Source organism: Podarcis gaigeae (genome assembly GCF_964106915.1).
Source record: "Podarcis gaigeae genome assembly, chromosome: 6".
Taxonomy (NCBI): Eukaryota; Metazoa; Chordata; class Lepidosauria; order Squamata; family Lacertidae; genus Podarcis; species Podarcis gaigeae.
The window spans coordinates 18,837,883-18,863,319 of NC_139682.1; the positions used below are offsets into that span (position 1 = coordinate 18,837,883).

General features: G+C 44.3%; 1 protein-coding gene across 2 annotated transcripts in view; it reads right to left on the bottom strand.

Moving 5' to 3' along the window:
- Positions 1-25,437, bottom strand: part of PTPN1 (protein tyrosine phosphatase non-receptor type 1) — a 90,643-nt gene that overhangs the window by 22,671 nt on the left and 42,535 nt on the right. For both annotated transcript variants that reach the window (XM_083744489.1, XM_083744490.1), the window contains exon 2: positions 2,769-2,859. In XM_083744489.1, the coding sequence (XP_083600615.1) occupies positions 2,769-2,859 (91 nt within the window). The remainder of the gene's footprint in view (positions 1-2,768; positions 2,860-25,437) is intronic.

The following is a 25,437-nucleotide window of genomic DNA, read 5'->3' on the forward strand; positions in this document are numbered from 1 at the left end:
ATAGGCTCATGCTGGTGTACACTGCTGATATTGTGGGTGCTTTGACCTTTCCCACTCCTGTGCTGGAGGGGAGACAAGCCACAGTTTGACTTGTAACATGCAAACCTGGGCTTGAGGTTTGTTTCCCGCAAGCTAACCACAAGTGGTAAGTGAAGAATAAACCTTGGCTTCAGCTTGTGGTTTGTTTGGAGAAACAAACCATGAATCCAGCTTGGAGTGTAACAAGAAGCCAGACTACAACATGTCTACTTTCTGGTACAGTTCATACTGATGAAATCACGGGCGTCCATGATTTCATAAGAATGAACCAGCATGCTGATCAGACACATAAAACCATAGTTTACTTTAACTATGGTTTAATGTGGTGTGCAAGCTGGACTAAAAGAGATGTTATGTTTGCATTTTCACTTTCAATCAAGATAGATATAAGCAGACCTATACCAGACCTATACTATGCTTATTTTTCAAAGCTTTTTTTTTTTAGCTGTCACATATTTTCCAGAAGAGATCGGAATCTCAATAATTCCAAAACATAATCCTTCACCTGCATTGTTGCGTATCTTTAATTCAATTAATGTTTCACCCAGCTATTATCAATAGTCAAGCCACTTTGACAGTATCTGCACTTCGTTTCAAAAGATCTGAAGTTTGCTCTATTTAGCCTACCCAGATATAGAAGAATCCCTACATTTTACAGGAAAACCAAACTGACTGGAAGCCGTTTCATCTAAAACAAACAAAAATCAATGGTGGTTACCACAAAAAGAACCCCTAAAACTGATGAGTAAGCAAAATTACGTGCAACATTATAGCTTCTATTGAGTTTTCCTGGAAGACTCAGCTGATTTTTAGTCTATTAAGTGATGGTAGAGATTTTCCAGTACATGGCGATACCGTATCTTCAACATTAATGTAGACAGGAGATCTGTGACTGAATGCACATGACTTTAAAAAAAAAAAATCCTCATGAGATGCAGGTGGTCATTATGACACACTTGGGAGTTGAACAGCTAGAAAAGTTCACCGTGGCTTGTTTGAGAGCCAGTGCAGTCAACGTGGAGACAATTACGGATTTGAACCAGGGAGACTTAATTGCAAATCCCCACTCATCCACCTCTTAGCCAAACAGGCCTAATAATAATAATAATAATAATAATAATAATAATAATAATAATAATAATTTATTTATACCCCACCCATCTGGCTAGGCTTCCCCAGCCACTCTGGGCGGCTTCCAAAAAATATTAAAATACTGTAATACATCAAACATTAAAAGCTTCCCTAAACAGGGCTGCCTTCAGATGTCTTCTAAAAGTCTGGTAGTTGTTGTTCTCTTTGACATCTGATGGGAGGGCGTTCCACAGGAAGGGTGCCACTACCCAGAAAGCCCTCTGCCTGGTTCCCTGTAACCTGGCTTCTCGCAGTGAGGGAACCGCCAGAAGGCCCTCGGTGCTGGACCTCAGTGTCCGGGTAGAACAATGGGGGTGGAGACGCTCCTTCAGATATACTGGACCAAGGCCATTTAGGGCTTTAAAGGTCAGCACCAACACTTTGAATTGTGCTCAGAAACGTACTGGGAGCCAATGTAGGTCTTTCAAGGCCAGTGTTATATGGTCTCGGCAGCCGCTCCCAGTCACCAGTCTAGCCGCCGTGTTCTGGATTAGTTGCAGTTTCCGGGTCACCTTCAAAGGTAGCCCCACGTAGAGCGCATTGCAGTAGTCCAAGCGGGAGATAACCAGAGCATGCACCCATAGGGTTGTTGCAATGATAAATTGAGATAAATTGACATGGTCCTGAGCTTTCTGGAGAAGAGGTGGGTAACAAATGGAATTCACTGTTATGAATTGTGGCAACAGCCACTAGCTTCAATGGCTCTAAAGCCAATTAGACAAATTCACGTAGGACAAGGCTATTCATGGTTACATGGTACAGCCAGGTCTAGATGCAAGATTCCTCTTAAGATCAGTTGGTGGGGTAGAACAGCAAGATGGTGCTTCTGTATGCGTCCAGTGCTTGTGGACATCCTAACCAGAGTAACTGGTTAGTTCCTCTGCGAAACAGAATGCTGGACAAGAAGGCAAAGCGTTTTTACATGATTAAACAGGAAATCACCCAGCTTTGAAAGAGACTGAGCAACAGCAGTTCTTCGCTTAACTTCTAAAAAGCTGAGTGTCTGTGCTCATTGCTTGCCTCGGAACCCAAACCCACCATTCTGGAAGCCTTTGCTTAGTGCATGGAAACAGGCTGAGCTTACTCAACAGGGAAAAGAAAACGCAACCTTCACAAGCTCACAGGCACATCTCTTTCACTACTACATGCATTCCAGAACGAAGGTCTGATATTGGAAAATACCATTCCAAGGTCAAACCCTTGCAAAGTTTATCACCGGCATGTAGAGAAAGCTGGGCATTTGGAAGGTTGGGGGCGGGGAGATGAGCAAGGTGGACATACTGCAAGTTCTCTACAGCTTTGGGACAAACTGGACTCCATCTCTGCTTGCCCCAGTTGCGAATTTCTCTGCTTTGCATGTCTGTGCCCAATTACAATGCTGGAAGACCAGCGGTAATATTTTGGTATATTATCAAAATAGCACAGAGCAACCTATTTTGAAATTGTTATTTAAAGCAACAGCAGGGTGTTGTTGTTTTAAAGTAGCATGCACATTGGAAACAATACAGTTTTACCTTGAATTGTTTGGCATTGCATCTGCACTACTCCACCCTTTTGTAAAGACTCCTTGAACGTATTGGGAGGGATACAGTACTTACATGGGCTGACATCTCTGTATCTGTTGCGATTTTTGTTTCTGGGAAGTTTGGCCACTTTACATGGAAAGTCACTGGCTTCATGCCTTATGTCCTAGAAGGAAATAAATTAAGAAATTTAGCTGTGCTGTAAATCTACATGGCGGTCTCAGTTCGTTCACTGTACATTATTATTATTATTATTATTATTATTATTATTATTACTACTACTACTTTCTTTTGGTTGGTTCAGGAATAAAAAACACTGAAAGCTGATGGTTTATCACAGTGCTTGATTCTGTTTCGTGGAGTCTGCAAAGAAACCATTCAAACCATTGTTTCCAGTTTTTAGATTGAATCACCCAAGGAGAATCCTTGCCATGTTCAATCTTACATTAGAGGCTGAGCAATATATATATATATATATATATATATATACGACGTCACCGAAAAACGATTTTGCACAGTAAGGATTTTAGGATAGAGACCATGTTATTTGCCAGATTTCATTTGTGTGACATACAGGAGAAAGCACAATTTCACTTCCAGACCACAATTACCAGTAGTGGGTCTCGTATTAATTGCAAAATAAGTAGATAGGCAGGGATATCTCTGCCAGAACACATTTGTCCTTTGGTATCCTACATGCCACCATTTCGTAAATACGTATTAATAGCCAAGGGCTGCACATGTCTGGTTAAGATAAGAACCCAAGTTTTCTTGAGTCATCAGCGCCATGGGCTGGAGCCATAGATTTCAAAAGAATCCTTTGCATGTAGTGTGTTCTGTGCACCAAGTCAGCAGTACAGTTTAGAAGCAACGAACTTAAAAGATTTTTGTGCTGCCTTATTATAAAACCAAACCTGTCTGAAATTGGATTGCACTATGTAGCAATGAAGTGTGGATTAAAAATATTAAGTAAATCAACCATTTTTTAAAAATGACAGGGACTTGGTACAGGAAACACACAGCATTAGAAAAATACGGAAGACCTGGTATAGATTCAGACACTGAAATGCAAATTGCTAGGTTTTAACTTGAAGCAGTATGAAAAAACAAGCTGGAATAAGAAAACTTAAGAAGTTCCAGGAGAGGGATCTTCCTTGCATATGCAAAATGAACAGTAAAGCTCAGCTTAAATGGTCATCCAAGAAAATTAAACAAATTTGGCTGGGCCAAATGCATCATTTTTGACTAGGCTTGGAGTGAAGCCATTTTTTATATTTATTTTGTTAACTAAATAAATATAAGACTTACATGAACACCATGCAAGTTCACTTTGTTTTCTGTACTCAATTTAGACATAATAGAGAGTTAGTGCCAGATCCTAGTGATTTTTTTCCCCAGGAAAACACACACACACACACACACACACACACACACACCCCCCCCACTGGCAGAATATACACAGTTCTGCCAAGTACTAAACCTGCAAGTGGCCTCGTAAACCCTCTTACATTCCGAGTGTATTCTGGCTTTTTATAACATTTCCCAGCACATGGTAGAATAAGTCCTCCAGTGTTAGAACTATTGCTGAACTAAAGAGACTACGGTGCAATTGCTTCTGAAGAAACTTTCCTTGGGCCCAGAAGATGTGAACAGATGTCCAATGAAGGTTAACATTCCCTTCCTGGATGCAGAGTAGCCAGTCAACTTCTAGACTTTCTAGGTTTATTTTTGGAAGAAAAACTCCTTTGTCCATTCCTATAGATGACATGGGGTGTACAACACTGTTGATGCCCCTGGACCTCTTTGTGGCTTTTTATGCCATCAGCTATAGTACGTTTTTAGAGAGGCTGATCATGTTGGGTCTTGGTGGATCCTGCATTTCGGCTGTTCCACTCATACTTGGATGTCTGACTCAAGAAGATGGCATTTCCTCAACATTTATACTCTGGGATCCCACAGCACTCTACAGTCGTACCTTGAAAGTCAAACGCTTTGGCACTCGTACGTTTTGGCTCCTGAACTTTTTTAAAAAACAGGGTAGCCTATAAATACTGCAAAATGAAACAAAAACCAGAGCATGGAATTTCCAATTCCCCAGCCATAACGAACGCCTATGGAGCCACACCTGTCTTTGCCCCCAACCACAATAGTCTACTTCTGCATCAACTTCTGCAATAAAACACTTCATCCTGGTACTGTTGGTACAGATGCTTTGAGAGGTGAAACTACTGCTGTTCCTCCTGAGAAGGACATCTAGCTACACCCTTTGTGACAGGCAGGGGAACCAAAACCGTACATTGAGTTTTCTGTTCTTATGAGACGTCTCAACGGCACTGAGCTCATTAAGCAAAGTTCTAGTCACAAGTGGCCAACTTCTGCACCCTTGGGGAACTGGAAACATCCCCCCCCCACGTGGTAAGACTGAAAGAAAGCGCGTGCATGTACTCTGACATCAGTGAAAGGGGAGGAGGCTGTGGAATGAATGTGTTTTCCGAGAGATCTCAAGAGACAGATTGGCATCAACTCACTTCCTTCCAAGAATGAGCATGACCGACATTTATACAGAGCGTGCAGGGTGATTCATTGCTTCTTCTAGATACACTTTTACTGTGATAAAAAAACCCCAAGCTTCTTGATTCAAGTATGGAGAAAGCCCTGCTCCAGGTGCCCCCACCAGGTGAAGTGAGGCGGGTGGTCACTACAGAAAACGCCATCTTGGTGCAGGTACCAACCTGGCTGTGGAATTCCCTCCCCAGAGATTCTTGCCTGGTACCTTCTTTATGGTTGTCCTGGAACCTGGCGAAGACTCTCTTTTGCTGCCAACAACATCTGGAGGGCAACCACATTGCCTACCCATTTGAACTGCATTTTATCATTTATATGTCTGTGAATTGCCCAGAAGACAAGGTTAAGACTGTGGTGGCCTATAGTACCAGGGTAGGACCCAGGAGAGAGGGGGCACATACCCACTACTAAGTGGGTATGGCGAGAGACAGAAGTATGTGTAGCAATAGGCACACAGTGGACACACACCTGCACACACTTAACCTCCATCCAGAGAAGCAAGATGCATTATAGCCCAAAAAGAAAATGGTGAGGATTGTGGCCTGGGAAGAGACAGTGTTGCTGAGGAGTGAGGGTGGCCTATAGGGAGAGTCCTGAAAGCCAGATTGAGAAAGGTATTCTCTCTCTCAGTGTGTGTGTGTGTGTGTGTACGTGTACACATATGCTCCCAGTCAGAGATTCCCCACTCCTGTTGTGCAGCATATCAAGGACAAAACTTACACTAGAGTAATAATAATAATAATAATAATAGTAATAATAAAAATATACGACAACAGGATTTGGGTTACTGGGGTGCAAATTTTTAGTGCAGAGTGTAGACACTTGTTCGCTGTCCGATATCCCTCCTTGTTTAGAATACTTCTTTAGCTCTACTGTAAAAGTTGCAGCGGTCAAACAGCACGATTCTGTGATGTTAAGTGAGATCTGAGATAAGCAGACACTGATGTAACTGAATGTAGATGACGTGAAGGGAACAAAAATAGAGCTTAGGGCTCGCTGAAGTGGCAACCTTTTGTCTGGGTAGTACCGCTCCCAAGTCTTCAGGTGGGAGGGGTCTCACATGATTGAGTGCTCCTTCATAGAGGAATGAATATATATACACTGGGTATACATAATCAATAATGACATATTCAAATCAACCATATGTACAATTCTATATACCTTAACACTCCTCCCTCCACAAGGTTTATTTAACTTTTAACATTTTACCGTATTTTTTGCTCTATAAGACTCACTTTTTCCCCTCCTAAAAAGTAAGGGGAAATGTGTGTGCGTCTTATGGAGTGAAAGCAGGCTGCACAGCTATCCCAGAAGCCAGAACAGCAAGAGGGATCGCTGCTTTCACTGCACAGCGATCCCTCTTGTTGTTCTGGCTTCTGAGATTCAGAATATTTTTTTTCTTGTTTTCCTCTTCCAAAAACTAGGTGCGTCTTGTGGTCTGGTGCGGCTTATATAGCGAAAAATACGGTAATTGCCCAAAATTGTTCAAACCTGCCCAAATAGCTTCTCAAACCAATCCTCCTCCACCTCATTGACCTTATACCCTTTCATTTTATGTATCTTCACAGTTAGAGATTTTAAGATTATAATATTTTTCCTTTTTCCCCTCCATTGGTTCAGTGGGAGAGGAATATCTATCTATCTATCTATCTATCTATCTATCTATCTATCTATCTATCTATCTATATGTCAGTCACGTTGAAAACTGGATGCCAGGGGAAACCTAGCCTAGTTCCGCCCCCCACAGATGGATTTTTCATTTTGATTTTGATTTACGTATGGAGGAGCACTGAAACGCTACAAAAAGCCGCCCAGACGCAGGTTCACCACTTACTCCCACTGGAAACAGCCCCGTTATTCCAAGAAATAGGTGGCATTTCGAGTAAACCCCAAGTAGAAAGAAGAAGAAAAAAACCTCGAGAGGAAGAACCTCACCAACACAAGATTTCCAATGTTAAATACTTAATGTGCTTTAAGCATGAGTCACAATAATCTCATGTGCTTGAATCGTTCAGGGGAAAAAACAGACATGGCAGCAAAGTGCAGCTTGTGAATGGGAGGGAAGGGGGTGACAGATCACTATCCCCCACCTTTCCAGAAAATCTCAACTGAATAGCTTCCCGTTTCTTTCATGAATAAGAAGCCTGATTAAAGCTGCACGAGGGTGAAGATTCATCCCTGGTCTACATGAACCTAAAGGGAACAGGCATGACTTTGTCTTGCTAGAGTCGCTATACCAAATCCTCATCAAATGATTAGGTATTGTACAAAGTATATTGGTGCTAAAATGGGTTGCTCTGTTTGGAAATTGCTCTTCCCACGGCGCCCTGCGGTGCTCACTTCCATCTCCTCTGTTCTTCTGCATTAGGTCACTGAAAGGATTGCTGTATTTTTTGCTCCGTAAGATGGACCTGACCATAAGACGCACCTAGTTTTTAGACAAAACAGTGGGTGTATGATTTTTGTGGTTCATGCTGTGGCCACACACATGTGATTTGACAGTGAGTTTGGGATAGCCCAATGCAAAAATCCTGAGTATCCATGTGGATCCGTGCTTTGTAACCGCGTTTTTGCACCATTGCTGCCCCACAAAACAGTGGATGCGTGATTTTTTAGTGCAGGCTATAGCCATGGACACGCTATGTGATCTGATGGCGAATTTGGGGTGACCCAATGTAAAAATCCTGAGGATCCATGTGCTTCTACTTCCCCCCTCCCAGGCAGCCTCCTTTATCGCTAGTGTCTCTTATCTCCCTCCCGATCGCTTGCTGATCAGCTGTTCAGTGGCTTTGTTTCAATACCCCCTTCCCTCTTTCTAAAAAAAAGCATGATCTGGTTTTCGCCCCAGGCAATTCGGCTCCAGGGACCACACATTCGCTTTGTGAGACGCACAGACATTTCCCCTTACTTTTTAGGAGGGAAAAGGTGCGTCTTATGGAGCGAAAAATACGGTATGTGGAAGATGAGCAGACTCAGTCGTTTGCATCTATCAGAATCTGGGAGATTCAGTGTTCAAATCCCCACTGGGCCATGAAGCTGGATGGTTGACTCCGGGGCCAGTCAGTCTCTCAGTCCAACCTACCTCACAGGGTTGTCGTGAGGGTGAAATGGAGGGGAGTGGGGAGGACCACCACACACACCATGTTGAGCTCCTGGGGGAAATGTCACTTCTATTTATGGAGGAGACTTAAAAGTAGTCTTTAGAAGTATAAACACCTCTCCAGATATGATAAACATAATCAAAGCGTTTTGAGTGAAAACATTTAAACACAGTTACCAAGATTCACGATTAAAACCCCCCCAGAAAGAACAATAAATCTATTTCATTTCAAGCCAACCATCCTCGCTGTAAGATCTAAAACCCTAACCTACAACCAGTGCAAACAACACACAGGAACTAAAATGTCCACCTACACTCTTTAATTAATAGGAGACTGATATAAAAACTTATTCAGGCCCCCCCCCCCCCGAGATGAAATCGGTGAGTGAGCTAATTATACCTCTCAGGAAAGGGAGTTCCTTAGATATAGGGACACCACCGAAAAGACTCTGCCTCTTGTGCCTGCCATACTAATCAGCCATATGGGGAGGCACACAAACAAGGACCCTGTAGTGTTTTGGTAGGCATGGCCTCCTGCATAAAAGGGAACACTAATTGTAAATGAACTCCAACATGACGGAATGCCTGATAGTTTGGGTTTTATAAAATGATTATATTTCTATGGCAGTTCAGGTGGCAATGCTCCTGGATCCAGTAATGATGTTAGAGCCTTTATTTTGTTTTATTTGCCAGAACCCTTTTTATTAAGTCCATTTGATCATGAGACACCAACTATTTCCAGATAACAGGATTTGACAATTTCCTACGCCTATATAGCTGTAAAGATTGTCTATTTCATTCATACAGAGCTGTCCATGAATGCTCGTGCATTATTAACACAGCCACCCACCTTCTGGCAGGGAGGGGGGGGGAGGTGAAAAAGAGGGAAGCAGTACGCAGTATCACCATCTACTCAAAGCAAGGAGCGACCACAAGTAGGTGCTCAAAACTTGCAAGGTGGCAGAGAGAAGCAACTGCAACACCAAAGCTTATGAACCAAAGAGGTGAGTGCCAGGACCCTCTGCACCATAGGTAGGCAAACTAAGGCCCAGGGGCCGGATCCGGCCCAATCCCCTTCTAAATCTGGCCTGCGGACAGTCCGGGAATCAGTGTGTTTTTACATGAGTAGAATGTGTCCTTTTATTTAAAATGCAACCCTGGGTTATTTGTGGGACATAGGAATTTGTTCTCCCCCCCAAAAAAAAAATATAGTCTGGCCCCCCACAAGGTGTGAGGGACAGTGGGCTGGCCCCCTGCTGAAAAAGTTTGCTGACCCCTGCTCTGCACCAACGCAGCAATTTTGCAGGATTGCAACACTCAGGCAATGTTATCCATGGTCTGCATGTTGCAGAGCTCTTTAAAACTGAAAAGAGACCTTTGTTTCTAACTCATCGTGGAATTGAAATCCCTTTAAAATAAAAAGCTCTGCAGAGGAAAAGAAGAAACAGTGTTGCTTGCTAATTAACCTAGATCTGTGAAAGAATATACAGAACAAGGAAAACCATTATTTGGAATGTTCTGCTACAGCTTTGTTGCACTTTCTACTTGAGAACCTCTGCCCCTCCAAATATTTCCCAATATGAAGCTATCTTTAAAAGTGTGTGTGTGTGTATATATATATATATATATATATATATATATATATATGCTTTCGTAGATTTTCACGGGTACAGGAATGCAGGTTTTGGTGTCCTCGGGTGTCTTCCCGTGTAAAAGTTGGGGTGTCTAGGCGACGTTTCGACGAGGTCTCACTCGTCATCTTCAGGCTGGTGCTTTCGGCTTCTTGTTACTGGAACAGAGCGGGATCTCAATGTTTGAGTTCCTATAAATACTGTAGAGGGGGTGTGGTGTCTAGCCTCCAATGTTCTGGGCAGAGAGGAAGTTCCCAGGCTAGTGTGCCTTTTCTTCTTTTGTTCCTTAATTACTTGAGAGATACCTTGAGTGATTTCTTGAGTGATATCCTGAGTACCACTTAGGTGGGTCATTAGGTGTGGATTAGTTGCTAAAGACACAAAGACTTTAGCAACTAATCCACACCTAATGACCCACCTAAGTGACACTCAGGATATCACTCAAGAAATCACTCAAGGTATCTCTCAAGTAATTAAGGAACAAAAGAAGAAAAGGCACACTAGCCTGGGAACTTCCTCTCTGCCCAGAACATTGGAGGCTAGACACCACACCCCCTCTACAGTATTTATAGGAACTCAAACATTGAGATCCCGCTCTGTTCCAGTAACAAGAAGCCGAAAGCACCAGCCTGAAGATGACGAGTGAGACCTCGTCGAAACGTCGCCTAGACACCCCAACTTTTACACGGGAAGACACCCGAGGACACCAAAACCTGCATATATATATATATATATATATGCCCAGTTTGCATACAGCACTAAGTTTTGATGAGCAAACCCAGTTCTGCAGATTAACCATGGTTTGCTTTCTGCCAATAGACCACAACTTGAGGCCACCTTTTGCTGTTAGCTTATGAACCGTGACTTGGTGTTCTGTCCAAACAGAAAGCCGTACTACATGAGGCAAGAAGAGCTGGAAAGGAAATGAAGCTTTGCAGAAACAAGCCATGACTAGTCTTTGGGATAACTAATGGTTTGTCGGACAAACCATGGTTCAGTGCTAACTGTTAATGCAGCTCTGTATGAATGAAATAGAAAATCTTTACAGCTATACAGTGGTACCTCGGGTTACATACGCTTCAGGTTACAGACTCCGCTAACCCAGAAATATGACCTCGGGTTAAGAACTTTTGCTTCAGGATGAAAACAGAAATCATGCTCTGGCGATGCGGCAGCAGCGGGAGGCCCCATTAGCTAAAGTGGTGCTTCAGGTTAAGATCAGTTTCAGGTTAAGAACGGACCTCCGGAACGAATTAAGTTCTTAACCCGAGGTACCACTGTATAGGCATAGGATATTGTCAAATCCTGTGTTCTGGAAATAGTTGGCGTCTCGTGATCAGATGGACTTAATAAAAAGGGTGTCTGGCCAACAAAACAAAATAAAATAAAGGCTCTACCAGCCAGTCATATTAGTGCAGCTGTCAAAGGTTTCACATTGATGCTGGCTGACTATGTTGTTACAAACTTTTTGCCTCAACGTGGCAAAGGAAGAGGACATCAATCATAAAGCACTGGAAGGTAGTGAAGTCAAGCTTATTTCATGTACACCTTTTCTGCAATTATTGCACTCAAAGTGGGGTTGCAACAGATAACAAATGTTGCAACTTAATGATTCAGTTCATTACAAAAACTGATAAATCAAAAGCAAAGGCAAGTATCAACACAGCACTTAATTCAAAATAATCCATTGTACTAAAATTACTGAGACTAATCGTGACACAAAGTCACAATTCATTTAACCAATCTAGCAAAAAACCCGAACAAACTTAGCAGCAACAAAAATATAAATGAATTAAGGTACTGAAATGGCAGCAATAAGGGCACATATTCAGGTAAAATTACTATCTAAAGTGGTGAAATTGCAGCGAGGGGAGGGGAGGGGGGCCTGAAATCACACAATAACCTTTAACCCCAGTAAATAGTCAGAATGAAAGAATTATTTGGCAAGCAGGAGACGGAGCTAACTCTTCCTTCGCACACCAACAAACATCCACACAAACACATGATTAGCAAGACTGCCGATCAGATAAAGTTTTGTGTGAAGTTCTTAGGAGAGAAAGAGATAAACTCTTACAATGAACAATGGATACCGAGAGTTTTGATTCTTGCAATTATTTTATCACACTGCTTCGCATTTGCTTGACTACACAGCTCTACTTGCTAACATGGCAGGGAAAGTAAAAAAGTAACTGTGACCTTACCCCTACAACCGTACCCTTGCAATGTGGTATTCCTAGAAAGCCCCTTGCTGCTTCAAGTCCTAGAGAAGTAATTTGACGCAGGCATGCGAATTAATGTGAGCAGCCATTCAGGGACCACATTCAGCAGGCCTAAGTGCTGAAACACACAAGCCTCAGTATGCAAACTAGGTAGAACCATTAAATCATGTCAGCACTTGGAAAGAGGTTAATGCAGAAGCCTTTGCTCCTTTCCTAGTCATCACACCATGTTGAAACCAGAGAAGTCACTGCTCATCCTCAAGTCTGCCATCTTTGCCAGCTTATGACGGTAAGGGCACACAGACGGGCTGTCAGCACCCCTGCCCTTCTTATTGTGAAATGGCTCAGTGCTGGGAACTTTCCAAAGCCACATGAGCATTGCCTGGAAGCTTTGCAAATCTTATTTTCGGCAGCTTCAGGAAGCTGGAGATAAGGTGTATACGACTGCCGAGTTTTAATAAAATAATACGTTTGAAATGGCAATCTATTGTTCTTCATTGCCCAACTTTTGGGATGCATACAAAAGATAGATCAATCAATCAGATTTCAAATATTCTGACCAACCCTTGTAAATGCAAGTGAATGCACACAATAAACAAGCCCAGGCAAAGGAACCATTCCAAACATTTGTGTGAGTATGTAATTCAACTGTCTTCTGTAATACACAGTACTGTATTTCTGAATAAGATACTACTAGTTTTAGTCATACAGGAGTTTCGTAGCTTGCTCTAGTGGTGTAGAGCTTGCTGTTTTAAATGTGTTTTATTGCTTTTATGGTATGGTGTTACAGCGGACGCTCAGGTTGTGAACGTGATCCATGCGGGATTCACGTTGCAACTCGCAGGATCCGCAACCTGCAGCGGCGTGTCTGCGCATGCACGGGTTGCGATTTGGCGCTTTGCGCATGCGCGACCGCCGAAACCTGGAAGTAACCCGTTCCGGTACTTCTGGGTTTCGGCAGTCCGCAACCTGAAAAAACGCAACCTGAGGTATGACTGTACAGTGGTACCTCGGGTTACATACACTTCAGGTTACAGACGCTTCAGGTTACAGACTCTGCTAACCCAGAAATAGTGCTTCAGGTTAAGAACTTTGCTTCAGAATGAGAACAGAAATTGTGCTCCGGCGGCGCGGCAGCAGCAGGAGGCCCCATTAGCTAAAGTGGTGCTTCAGGTTAAGAACAGTTTCAGGTTAAGAACGAACCTCTGGAATGAATTAAGTACTTAACCCGAGGTACCACTGTACTGGTATTTTTATGGTTGCACCCCATATTGGGATCATTATGATGAACAGCAGCCTACACATTATTTCAGATAAATAAACTAAAATGTGCCTACTTGGCTTGTTAGTGCCATTATGCCCACAAGTAGCACATGTTCTTTTGGCTGACATGGAAGACTGCCCCCAAATACCAAGGTAATCACAACAGATTCTCTACTGCGCAAACACAGAGAAACAAAAGGACACAAAAGCTGTTCAGAGCACAGAGACATGAAGTAATCAGCTAGAACAAAAGCTATAGTGCTTCCTAATTCCGGCTGCAAGCTGAAGAGAAGAAATCTACCCCAGCAAACAATGCCCATTGTTCAATGAAAAGCCCATGCTTCGCTTGGTCCCTGGCATCTTCAGCTTGAAAGGATCTCATGTGAAGGGGCTGAGAGAAAGACCTTGGAGATCAAGACAAATAGTAATGGCAATATGAACTGGCTCTGTGCAAGATACCCAGTGAGGTAGGTTAGGATGAGAGGCAGTGAATGGTGGCTTAGTGGGGATTTGAACCCTTATCTTCATGGTGGCTGAGTGGGGATTTGAACCCTGATCTCCTAGGGCCTAGTCTAAAACTCTAACCACTACACCACCACTCCCTTTTTCAATGCAGACTTAGAATCAAACCATGCACAGCAATAATCATGCAACTTGCTGGGATAGCTCAGTTGGTAGCGCATGAGATTCTGAAGCCCAGGGCCATAGGTTCGAGCCCTACCTTGCGCACAAGTTTCCTGCATTGCAGGGGGTTGGACTAAATGACCCTTGGGTTCCATATCCAACTCTACAATTCTATGATTCTATGACTGGCCATGGTGTGTTTATTTAAACACACACAGCAGTAGTAGGAAAGGGCCTTATCACGGCCCACCTGCCGCTGCAGTTACTAATTATGTAATTATTGTCCTATTTGTTCTGGCCCTCAATAACAAAGGATAACCCAGTTTAGTGTGGAAGGCATATATCTGGGCTTCCTCTATAGGGGTTACTAGATTAATGAAATGCAAGTTTCCTATATAACAGAAAGGTGTGGGATATTTTTGGGAGGGGGAGATCCCTATGTCAAATCTGTGTGGGCTGGTGGTTGCTACCTGAAGTTTAGTTCTGTTCTCTTAGGAAAGCTCACCACAGTTGCCTCTAAGTTAAGAGTTAAGAAAAGTTGATAGGTGAATGGAAGAGAGAATATTAGCTTGCTCAAGATGGTTTACAGATCTCTAAACATGTTCACTGCTACACTTTAACCAAATTTCGCTCAATGAATCATCATCCACAATGGCGCATACCACTGCAATTAGCTATGAACGAATGCCACAAAATAATCAAAACACGATTCACCGTTAGGTGTTTGTTGTCTACCATGGTAATATGTACAATTCAAATGACAGAAAAGGCATCTAAATGTGTGAATTGCTCCCAGACCCAAACCACCCCGACAACAGCTATTATTTCTGTTCAGGGGCCACCATTGCAAAAACTCCTCAATGTGCATTTGTTGGTAAAGGGCCAGGGCTTTATTTAAACAGAAACACATACCATATTTTTGGCTCTATAAGACTCACTTTTTCCCTCCTAAAACGTAAGGGGAAATGTATGTGCGTCTTATGGAGCGAATGCAGGCTGCGCAGCTATCACAGTAGCCAGAACAGCAAGAGGGATTGCTGCTTTCACTGCGCAGCTGTTCTTGCTGTTCTGGCTTCTGAGATTCAGAATATGTTTTTTCTTGTTTTCCTCCTCCAAAAACTAGGTGCGTCTTGTGGTCTGGTGCGTCTTATAGAGCGAAAAATACGGTATATTCTGGCTCATTCGGCTTTACGTGTACCTTTTTGAAAACACAAAACGGTTCGGATCTTACATCTTCTGTTACGACAACCTTACATTTCAAGGGATTTCTCAACTTCAGCTGAATGGGGAAGGGTAAGGACGGCGGTGGTCTTGAAAGAACAAGAAGAAACGCTTCGTTAGGACATTCCAAAATACCCAGCGGTGATGAAAGAAAAGTGAAGAAACAACATCTGACGCTCAACCCCACCAGTCCTTCTAAGTGCTTACAAGTCAGATGTGAGCAGACAGGAAGAGCGGCAGAGGGGGGAAACTGGCAACACTAAGTCCATGTTTGGACAATCAACTCTTGGCTTAACCAGTGAGAGATTAACAAACTCTCCTGCACATTTATGCAGCTGCTTCTGCTGATCTGCTGGATCAGGCCACTGTCCCATTGGGTCCAGCATCCTGTTCTTAGAGAGGTGGGAAAGCCCAGCCCAACAGCACTCTCTGCTCCCATTGGGTCTCAGCAACTCGGATTCAGAACCCTTACACCTACGACTATGGGCTTAACCTTCGCCCAAGCAGAGAAACAGCATTGTAGCCGGTGTTTGGAATTAGCCAGGCACCAGGAGCATTTTTGTACCGGGCTATCAGCCACTTGTGACCCGGTGAAGATGCCTGAGTGCCAGAATAGCACCATCTGGAGGTACATGCCCGGGGAATCCTTGGACCTTGACTGTTTTCACACTCCAAAACAACAACAACAAACCTATGGTTATGTGAAACATAATCAACACACAAGAGAAAAATAACTACCAAACTTTTAGAAGACATCTGAAGGCAGCCCTGTTTAGGGAAGCCTTTAATGTCTAATAGCTTATTGTATTTTAGTGTTTTGTTGGAAGCTGCCCAGAGTGGCTGGGGAAACCCAGCCAGATGGGCGGGGTATGTATGTATGTATGTATGGACGCAGGTGGCGCTGTGGGTTAAAGCCTCAGCGCCTAGGACGTGCCGATCGAAAGGTCGGCGGTTCGAATCCCTGCGGCGGGGTGCGCTCCCGCTGCTCGGTCCCAGCGCCTGCCAACCTAGCAGTTCGAAAGCACCTCCAGGTGCAAGTAGATAAATAGGGACCGCTTACCAGCGGGAAGGTAAATGGCGTTTCCGTGTGTGGCTCTGGCTCGCCAGAGCAGCGATGTCACGCTGGCCACGTGACCCAGAAGTGTCTCCGGACAGCGCTGGCCCCTGGCCTCTTAAGTGAGATGGGCGCACAACCCCAGAGTCTTTCAAGACTGGCCCGTACGGGCAGGGGTACCTTTACCTTTACCTTTATGTATGTATGTATGTATGTATGTATGTATAAATAAATAAATAAATAAATATTACAAGACGTAACCGGCTGTACTTTTGAATAAATAAGGTATACTATTCATTGTATCAAGTTGTAGATTTCAACGGAAGTCTCATAAAGTTCAACAAAAAAAGCAGAAGACCCAGTGGATCAGTTCATGCATAAGGTCCATACACGTATAAGTGTCTATTCCACCTGTCTGTTCCTAGAGTCCAATAATCCACATGAAGGGTTGTTACAGTTCCACAGAATCCTTTCACAGAGTCTAAGACAAGGATTTCTGGAATATTAGCCTTGTTTCGCCATCCTAGGCTTCATCAGTAGAACAGGCATATGTAATATTACAGGATAGTGGATCTTATAGCATAGTAGTGGTTGACTGTTTTCACACCCCGGCAACAAATCCTGTAGAATTCTATCTGTTATATTTTATCCGCACAACCAGAATGGATTTCAGGAACCATAAAGTCGTAGGAGGAAAGTTGGGGGCTGCCTGTCCCCCCAAATGCCTATGCATTCTGTTCTGGTGACTGTAACCCTGGTTTAAGGAGTCATTTGGTGCCTAGCTTATATATCTGAGCTTCTAACACTGCCATCAGTCCCAGCCAGCATGGGCCAATGGTCAGGGTTGATGGAAGTTGAAGTCCAACAACATATGGAAAACCACAAATTGCTCATCTCTGCCTTATAACATTCCTGAGTTTACACAATCAGATTATTTGCACCATTCTCCAATTATGAGGGAGGGGGAACTGTCACTGAACGATGTGCTTGTTAGAATCTATTTTGTGCAAGTTTCACTTGTCTGTATTTAATTAATTCCCCTTAAAACCCTTTCCTTTTAAAAACAGAGAGGGCTTTTTCTTAAATTAAAAAAAAATGCTAACACACCCCATTGATTTTTATCTGCCTTAATTCCACACCCCAGCCCTTCCCCAGAACACAGCTCAGAAAGTATGCGATGGAGGTGGAGAGAACACAGGATATCTCTAAGTCAATGTAACTAAAATTCCCAAGTCACTCACACAAAAAGGACTAAAATATTTTTTTTGCAAATGAAAACTGCATGTGTTGCTATTTGCAACATCAAGCAGAAACCCGTGCCATAAAAAAACAAACTATCAGCTTGTTATAGCATCAAGATTAAATAACTAATTCAACTATTCAGTTCAGCTCCAGATAGACTAATGAAGTCCAGAACCAGAGCTGAAACTGCCTGTTCAAATTTATGTCTATACGGTTGCAGCCCAGCTCTAGCGTGTATCTGTGAACCTCTGGCTCCATTTGGCTCCTCAAGTCTCAGGAAATATATCCTCAGGCAAGTCTGCCTGAATTCAGATAGCCTCAGGCAAGTCTGCACAAGTTCAACTTTTGAGACTGAAGAGCCAGGGAAAGGGGAGGGGAAACCAGTGTGGCTGAAATATAGCCTATGGTACGAAGGGGAGCGGCAGCCGAGACCACATAACACTGGTCTTGACAGACCTACATTGGCTCTTAGTACGTTTCCGAGCACAATTCAAAGTGTTGGTGCTGACCTTTAAAGCCCTAAACGGCCTTGGTCCTGTATACCCGAAGGAGTGTTTCCACCCTCATCGTTCTACCCGGACACTGCGGTCCAGCACCGAGGGCCTTCTGGCAGTTCCCTCACTGCGAGAAGCCAAGTTACAGGGAACCAGACAGAGGGCCTTCTTGGTAGTGGCGCCCTCCCTGTGGAACGCCCTCCCACCAGATGTCAAAGAGAACAACAACTACCAGACTTTTAGAAGACATCTGAAGGCAGCCCTGTTTAGGGAAGCTTTTAATGTTTGATGTATTACAGTATTTTAATATTTTTTTTGGAAGCCGCCCAGAGTGGCTGGGGAAGCCCGGCCCGATGGGCGGGGTATAAATAATAAATTATTATTATTATTGTTCTGCTCGCTTTGGCATCTGGCCTCCAACCCCATCCCGGCTGACAGCATGTGGCCCCTGGAAAGCTGCCCATGAGAAAATGTGGCCCTCTGGGTGAGGAGGGTCCCCCTCCCCTGGTTTAAGGGTTTCTCCTTCCAGAATCAAGTCGCCTACACAGAATATATTTAAAGCATATGGTTTCCCCTAAAGAATACTGGGAACAGTAGTTTTAAAGGTTGCTGGGAATTACAGTGGTGCCTCGCAAGACGAAATTAATTAGTTCCGCAAGTTTTTTCTTCTTGCGAGTTTTTCGTCTTGCGAAGCACGGTTTCCCATAGGAATGCATTGAAAATCAATCAATGCGTTCCTATGGAGACCGTCCGGGGACAGAGGGGAAGCACCGCGCGCCTTCCCCTCTGTCCCCGGACCCGTTTAAAGCAAGGGGCGGCGGGGAGAAGATTGCTTCTCCCCGTTGCCTGCCCCGCAATCTCCGGGGACAGAGGGGAAGCGCCGCGCGCCTTCCCCTCTGTCCCCGGACCTGTTTTAAAGCAAGGGAAGGGGCAGCGGGGAGAATCGCTTCTCCCCATTGCCGCCCCTTGGTTCAAAAGGGGTCCGGGGACAGAGGGGAAGACGCGCGCGCCTTCCCCTCTGTCCCTGGAGATTGCGGGGCTGGCAACGGGGAGAAGCGATCTTCTCCCCGCAGCCCCTTGCTTCAAAAGAGGTCCGGGGACAGCGGGGAAGACGCGCTGCGCTTCCCCGCTATCCCCGGAGCTTGCGGGGCAAGCTTCGTTTTGCGAAGCAAGCCCATAGGGAGATGTGTCTTGTGAAGCGGCTAAGAAAACGAAAAACCCCTTCGTCTAGCGAGTTTTTCGTCTTCCGAGGTGTTCGTCTTGCGGGGCACCACTGTATAGCTCTTGGAGTAGCAAACTACGGTTCCTAGGATACTTTGGGAGAAGTGACACAACCTAAATGTATGGTGTCGATGTGACATAGCTCTAAAGCAGGCTTTCCCAAACTTGGGTCTTCACTGGGGGGGGGGGGGGTTTAGATTACAACTCCCATCATCCCTAGCTAAATGGTCAGGGATGATGGGAATTGTAGTCCAAAAACAGCTGGAGACCCAAGTTTGGGAAACCCTGCTCTAGAGCTATGTCACATCCACACTTGGGTCTCCAGATGTTATTGGACTGCAATTCCCATCATCCCATACCACTTGTCCAGCTAGTTTGGGATGATGGGAGTTGTAGTCTAAAAAAAAAAAACAGAGCCAAGTTTGGGAAAACCTGCTCTAGAGTTTCTCCTTCTCCACTAACAAATTCCTAGGAGGCAGCAGTGTTATTTTGCTGCAGAAAACGTAACCACAGATAGTATTATGACGCCTTCAGGACTAATAGACTTAAAGACTAATCCTATGGCGATATCCGCTGCGATGAGCAGCTTAGGATCTCTGCAGATCTCTGGTTCAGCTGGCTGATTAAGTGCCCTATGCCAGCTCAGTCAAGGTTTTGTTTTGTTTTTAATTAGTTTTTATTAAACATTTTCTTGTGAAACAACAACAAAACCAAAGAAAAGTACATATAGTGTGTCCACTTTCAATCCGTTTACATTTGGCATGAAACACTGTGGTCATAGACATTATGTGGTGGGGGAGAAGAGAGATGGGGGTGGGGGGTGGGAAGAAAACAATCCTTTCTTCCATTGCACAGTGTTTGTCCTGGGCTTTTGTGTCAGCGTCAGGCAAGGGTGTGTGTGTGTGTGTGTGTGTGTGTGTGTGTATATATATATATATATATGCAGGTTTTGGTGTCCTCGGGTGTCTTCCCGTGTAAAAGTTGGGGTGTCTAGGCGACGTTTCGACGAGGTCTCACTCGTCATCTTCAGGCTGGTGCTTTCGGCTTCTTGTTACTGGAACAGAGCGGGATCTCAATGTTTGAGTTCCTATAAATACTGTAGAGGGGGTGTGGTGTCTAGCCTCCAATGTTCTGGGCAGAGAGGAAGTTCCTCTCTGCCCAGAACATTGGAGGCTAGACACCACACCCCCTCTACAGTATTTATAGGAACTCAAACATTGAGATCCCGCTCTGTTCCAGTAACAAGAAGCCGAAAGCACCAGCCTGAAGATGACGAGTGAGACCTCGTCGAAACGTCGCCTAGACACCCCAACTTTTACACGGGAAGACACCCGAGGACACCAAAACCTGCATTCCTGTACCCGTGAAAATCTACGAAAGCATATATATATATATATATATATATATATATATATATATATATGGGCACTGAGAGAGATTGGGGGGCCCAGAGCTTGGTTGGTTGTTCGGTTGGTTGCACTGTGGTTTCTCTGTGTGTGGGGTGTGTATGTTGTTGAGTCAGATAAACATACAGTGGTACCTCGGGTTAAGTACTTAATTCAGTCTGGAGGTCTGTTCTTAACCTGAAACTGTTCGTAACCTGAAGCACCACTTTAGCTAATGGGGCCTCCCACTGCCGCCGCGCCGCTGGAGCACGATTTCTGTTCTCATCCTGAAACAAAGTTCTTAACCCGAGGTACTATTTCTGGGTTAGCGGAGTCTGTAACCCGAAGCTTATGTAACCCGAGGTACCACTGTATTGATTTGTACGCTGGTTGGGTTTCTTTTTTTGGAGGGGGGGGGGTCCTCCTTTGCTCAGTCAAAGTTAAGCCGGCACAAATTCTCTGTACTGGCTCAGCTGACACTCGCGGTGCCAAGAGAGGGACAAGTTCTCCAAAAGCGGTATTCCGGGGGCAGGACTAAGGGTGAGATTTAGGCTGAGTCCTAAACCCATCCAGCTCAGTCATGTGAGCTGGGAACCCAGCACTGGACACCATTTTTAAGGCTTGCTTTCCCACTGCCAGGGCTTAGGCAGAGCAGCAACCCCACTACACCAGCTTAACTTACACCGGCTTGCTCTATGCCGGGGGTTGGGCTAGATGACCCTTGGGATCCCCTTCCAACTCTTATGACAGCTTCTTGCACATAGGATTGCTCACTAAGTGCAGATAACGGTACTATAGAATCTAGAAGGGGACGAGAGTCAAGTTCCCAAAAACTGATGCAGATTCTTGCATTCCGTTCTATGCACACGATTATATATGCAGATAAACTGAAAAGCCGAGAGGAAAGAAGTATCCAAGGATTCCGAAAGTTGGCTACGTCCTAATAAGAAAAGCTTGATTTTTAAAATGTATAAAACTGCTGTCCAAGAAAGAACACAGCATTTGACAGGGGGGTGGGAGGGTAATAAAAGAGAGGGATAATAAGGAATTGGTTCAACATTTTATTTATGCAATTTGTGCCATAAAAGCTATTAAAATTTCTGGATGCAGAGATCTGTAGCCGTTTTAGACTTGCATACCTACAAATAATCATTCTCTTGTGACACACACTGTACACTTGCACGGTGCTAAAAACCCTTCCAATACAAAGCCATATGCAACAGTTTGAGCGGACAACTGCAGAAGAACACTGAAGAAAATCCATGGACTATTTTAAAAAAAAAATATTTTATTTTATTATTATTTTAGTAACAATAAAAGCTTCCCATTGCATCCCAATGAAGCCAACAAATCGGTAATGCTCCGAAGGAAAAAACATAGGCATGTTTCCATTGAACTTTTGGGTTCTATTAAGTAAAGGTAAAGGGACCCCTGACCATTAGGTCCAGTCGTGACCGACTCTGGGGTTGTGCGCTCATCTCGCTCTATAGGCAGAGGGAGCCGGCGTTTGTCCGCAGACAGCTTCCAGGTCATGTGGCCAGCATGACTAAACCGCTTCTGGCGAACCAAAGCAGTGCACGGAAACGCCGTTTACCTTCCCACCAGAGCGGTACCTATTTATCTACTTGCACTTTGATGTGCTTTCGAACTGCTAGGTTGGCAGGAGCAGGGACCAAGCAATGGGAGCTCACCCCGTCGCGGGGATTTGAACCGCCAACCTTCTGATCGGCAAGTCCTAGGCTCTGTGGTTCAACCCACAACGCCACCCGCGTCCCGTTGGGTTCTATTACATGACTATTAATATAGGTCTTGTGTGGTTAGGTATAATTCGGCCACATAATTGTATTTATAACTCCACTCCAAAGCTGAGAAGCCTTCCAGAGTGGCTTACAGACTTGCCCTAAGGTTTACAATCCAAGAGACACAGCACAAAATGAAAAAAGGAGGAGGAGGGATGAGGCAAACAAGGAAACTCATGAACCAATTGTTAAAAGTTACAAAGTCACTGTACGGATGGAAACAGCTTCATAAGAGGAAGAGCCAAAACAGTCAAACCATTATCAGGACTGGCAGGGAGCAATTGGGGGGGGGGGGCAGAGAGAAACACCATGTATTTGATGCTGTGACTGGTTAATTTCAAGTGGTTGCCATTATGTTAATCCCCCCTTTACTTATTAAAAAAGGAAATCAGAACATTTACACACACACACACAATTTTCTGGCAAGCATCTAATAAAGTGGTACCTCGGGTTAAGAACTTAATTTGTTCTGGAGGTCCGTTCTTAACCTGAAACTGTTCTTAACTTGAAGCACCACTTTAGCTAATGGGGCCTCCTGCTGGCACTGCACCACCGCTGCATAATTTCTGTTCTCATCCTGAAGCAAAGTTCTTAACCTGAAGCACTATTTCTGGGCTAGTGGAGTCTGTAACCTGAAGCGTATGTAACCCGAGGTACCACTGTATTAGCATCCTAATCAAAGCCAGCATGGGTAGCCTGTGTGGCATATGACCTTAAACAAGCTTCTTGGCATGCATAGAGGCAGAATATAACAGTAGTACTTTAGTTTTTGTTTTCCACAATCACCATTAAGGTCAGAGCTCAGAGGTAGAGCTCATGCTTTGTCTGCAGAAGAACAAAGCTTTAACCCTTGGCATTGCTAGGTAGGGCTGGGGAAAACTCCTCTCTGAAATCTGCCACTCACTGTAGGTATTTCTAAACTTCATTTAGCTTGTACCTTTGAGTTGGAATCGTTTAAAGCGTTGCTAAAGTTTTCAGACAACTACACCGAGCAGCATCATGAAATGCGGGGCCCATCAAACGGAGATTAATGTATGTCTGTAGAAGCGAAGGCAGCTGGACTGCAACTGTCTATTAACAAAGGAGTCTGTGAAACTGTTAAGATGAGAGCAGGACAATTGTCTCTTTCACAGATCATATTCTTCCATCCGCCAGTATAAGCTTCTGCAACGAAGAGTATCCGAGTACGAGGAACGCTGCCTGTTTCGCACCAAGAACAGCTGACGCTTTTCATACTTATCGCTGGACAGATGAAATATATATAGATCAAATGAAAACTAAAGTTCACTAAATCACATTTCTGTAACGAAAACACTCCAGGCAGCGCATAATAATTGCAAAAGCAAAATAAAATAGGCAGCTAGCTGGAGGGGTACAACCCTCATATCACCTATTGGGCTGATTTTAATTTTACCCAAGTAAGTAAAAGCACTGTAAGGTGCACAAGTAAGGCGCCAAGTAATGGAGTGGCCACCCAAGCAGTCTTCCTTCAGAATAATAATAATAATAATAATTTATTTATATCCCGCCCTCCCCAACCGAAGCCGAGCTCAGAAGCCATTCCAGAACAAGAGTAACACCAAGAAAGTCCTAATCAGCTGGCAGAAAACCCTTAACAGGAACAAGGAGAAAAGAGCTTCCATGCTGCAGGAGATTAATGCACTTATTATTCAATGGAGTACGACCTCCTCTCAAACAGCATGCCCTTGGAAGCAAGCTCCCTTCAGTTCAGCAGAACTTGCTTCCCATCGTGCATGTTCAGGGTGCCCCTTTTCTTCTCCTTCCTCGGAGAAGAATTATATTTCCTTTTGCATATTTCCACCATAAACCTTTATGTCTCAGCGGCTGTGGTCTCTGCTCATGCCTAATTCATACACTTGCTGTCAAAAACCCTGTATAAAAAAAATAACGACATGCTATAAATTTACCAATATCAGGCACGCTACTTAAGTGACTTTGCAACATCTGGATGGGCTAGGAAATAATCTGCAAGGCTGGAGCAGAGAGTTTCGTAAGGATACACTGGCACACACTCTACTAAGTGTGGCCTCAACATGCCAATCAGGAGATGGGGAACCTCCAGGTCACAGAATAAATACCGTATTTTTCACTCTATAAGATGCACCAGACCATAAGACGCACCTAGTTTTTGGAGGAGGAAAACAAGAAAAAAAAATATTCTGAATCTCACAAGCCAGAACAGCAAGAGGGATAGCTGCACAGCGATCCCTCTTGCTGTTCTGGCTTCTGGGATAGCTGCGCAGCCTGCATTCGCTCCATAAGACTCACACACATTTCCCCTTACTTTTTTGGAGGGAAAAAGTGAGTCTTATAGAGCAAAAAATACGGTAAGGCCTGCCAGGGGCCCTATTTTGGGCTGTGAGGATGCCAGGCATGGCACAGGTAAAGCTGTAGATCAAAATGGATAACCAAGGTCCTTGAAGTGCTCATCTGGAAGCAGGACTCGCACCCTGTCTCTTCATTTGGCACCAGGCACAACTCAGGTTCAACTCAGGCACTCTCAAGTGGGGCCAATCCTGCTGAAAGCGAGGCCAGCAGTACAGTGGTACCTCGGGTTAAGTACTTAATTCGTTCCGGAGGTCCGTACTTAACCTGAAACTGTTCTTAGCTTGAAGCACCAATTTAGCTAATGGGGTCTCCTGCTGCCGCCGCACCGCCGGAGCATGATTTCTGTTCTCATCCTGAAGCAAAGTTCTTAACCTGAAGCACTATTTCTGGGTTAGCGGAGTCTGTAACCTGAAGCGTATGCAACCCAAGGTACCACTGTACTCACTGATTCAGCCCCAGTCCTGATGGGGACTGGAACGCCCAAGGGGAGCCAATTCCTGCAGAAAGGAGGGCTTCCAATTGGTGCACCAAGAGCAATCCCTGCCTTCACAGACACAGGGTGGCAAAGTAAGAAAAG